This window comes from Patiria miniata, unplaced genomic scaffold (genome assembly GCF_015706575.1).
Source record: "Patiria miniata isolate m_02_andy unplaced genomic scaffold, ASM1570657v1 HiC_scaffold_9, whole genome shotgun sequence".
NCBI classification, from domain to species: domain Eukaryota; kingdom Metazoa; phylum Echinodermata; class Asteroidea; order Valvatida; family Asterinidae; genus Patiria; species Patiria miniata.
The window spans coordinates 28,350,330-28,352,080 of record NW_024037076.1 but is presented as its reverse complement, the minus strand read 5'-3'; the positions used below and the strand labels follow the sequence as shown (position 1 = coordinate 28,352,080).

The window sequence follows — 1,751 nt, the reverse complement described above, 5'->3', positions numbered from 1 at the left end:
ATTAAGGCAGGGAACTTGGTCATGGTGTCCAAAAATGTTATTGTGATCAATTGACAATTGCGCAGTAATGCGAGACTGCAATTAAATGAAACTCATGAGGTTTGAGGCCAGGGCTTAGGAGTTTCTGCATAACCAACAATTTCAAAATTCACCTGATGGTTTTGTAGTTTTTTTATTAACAGGCTCACGGACACTTTTAGGGGGACATGCCGTAGCAAGTCAAAATTGCACCCACCTGTTCTTAACTGCAGTCAGCTGGGTAAAAGTCTGGCCGTGTTCTGGAATCGAATCTTACTGTTGTGTTTTCACAGTGAATTTGATCCTGTTTGAAATATATCATTGTTAATTGTCTTTCAAAAGCCTCCTTTATTTTTGTTAAAAAATGGGGGAGGGGGGGGGGGAGAGACACAATAGATTAATTCACGCCCGCTTCCCGTATTTTCATGCTACATGTTTTCAGGGAATAAGGATGGATATGTCCCAATGCAGTGTGCCAATTAATACCCCAGTCATCATCGGCATGCTGACTGGGATAATATTTACCGTTAAGGTGGGACCTCATACAAGAATTGAACCACCAGGCTCCTTTGTGATAATGCGCGCAATTCCATGGCCAGTTGTCATTATCCGCGCCCAAAGCTGTGAAGGGGAACCCCTTGCTGTACTCCAGAGAGTCACCTGCAGTGCTCTTGGTATCGTACTTATCGTAGCTCAGATTATACTTACCCAAGGAGAGTTTGAAATCTGTGTACCTTGCCCATGCTGTCTCGTTATCCCAGTCCATCAGATCCACTCGTAGCTCCCATGTTCCTTGTGAATCATCAGACGTCAGAGTCACCAAGTTGTCGTTGCCCAACCAGAACTCCCCGGACAGATCGCCAAAGCCAGACTGGTAGGCGGCCCAGTTACGGTAGAAGTCCACGCTGCCATCTTGTCGCCTCTGGAACACGATCCATCCCCCGCCGTCGGTTTCCATGTCACAGTAGACGCGAAGACCGCCATTACCGAATCCCTCTGGGTTGATAGTGTAGACACCGCTTAAACGACACCCGGCATCTAAGAGCATCTTGCAACTTCTGTAGCGATTCAAGGAGCAATCACTCAGTGAGTAGATAGGTGTGTCCTCATCTGCATCATAGTACAAACTCCCCAGAGTTGCACTGAAGTTTCCTGGATGCTCATTCCTTGTAGCCTGGTTTATCTCACAAAGTTTAGTGCCTTCGTCAAAGTTAAAAGACATACAGTGCATATCCATGCTGCATTCCCGTCCGCAGATGATGGCAGATCGCGCAGTTTTGTTCAGGTATGTAAAGCCTCTAAGAGCGCGGTTTTCTGCCGCGTAAAACGTGCACGCGTCTAGGCCGGCATCACATGAATGTTTACATCTGGAGGCAGCCATTAACGCTCCCAACGATATGACAAAGACAATGTGAAATATTGGAAAAACATTGCTTTGTGTTTCCATATTTTTTATGATAAGTCGTCCAGTTTTGGATGTTCAGAGATTAAACACTGATGGGTGGATACAATAATAGAGTATATTATGCGAGTTCAACAAATAACTAATTTAGAGACGAAGTTTAACACGGTTAGATTAAAGGTATCAATTCTTATTCCAATTTTGTTTTGAGGACTGTTGCTGTGCGACTGGTATGATCGTCGAAACGGCTCCAATAAAATTGAGCAAAACTCGCAAGTAAGACTGCCAACTGTTTTCAGACAGGGTGTCTATCAAAACCACTACTTCTCCA

General features: G+C 44.7%; 1 protein-coding gene across 1 annotated transcript; it reads right to left on the bottom strand.

The window, feature by feature from the left end:
- Positions 1-415: 415 nt before the first annotated feature.
- On the bottom strand, positions 416-1,399 carry LOC119721004 (ficolin-3-like). Its single transcript, XM_038190868.1, has one exon. It carries the CDS (start codon positions 1,397-1,399, stop codon positions 416-418), a length of 984 nt encoding a protein of 327 aa, XP_038046796.1.
- Positions 1,400-1,751: the final 352 nt, after the last annotated feature.

Excerpts from the sequence above, each read along its gene's own strand:
- LOC119721004 (XM_038190868.1), bottom strand. The coding sequence starts at position 1,399 with ATGGCTGCCTCCAGATGTAAACATTCATGTGATGCCGGCCTAGACGCG.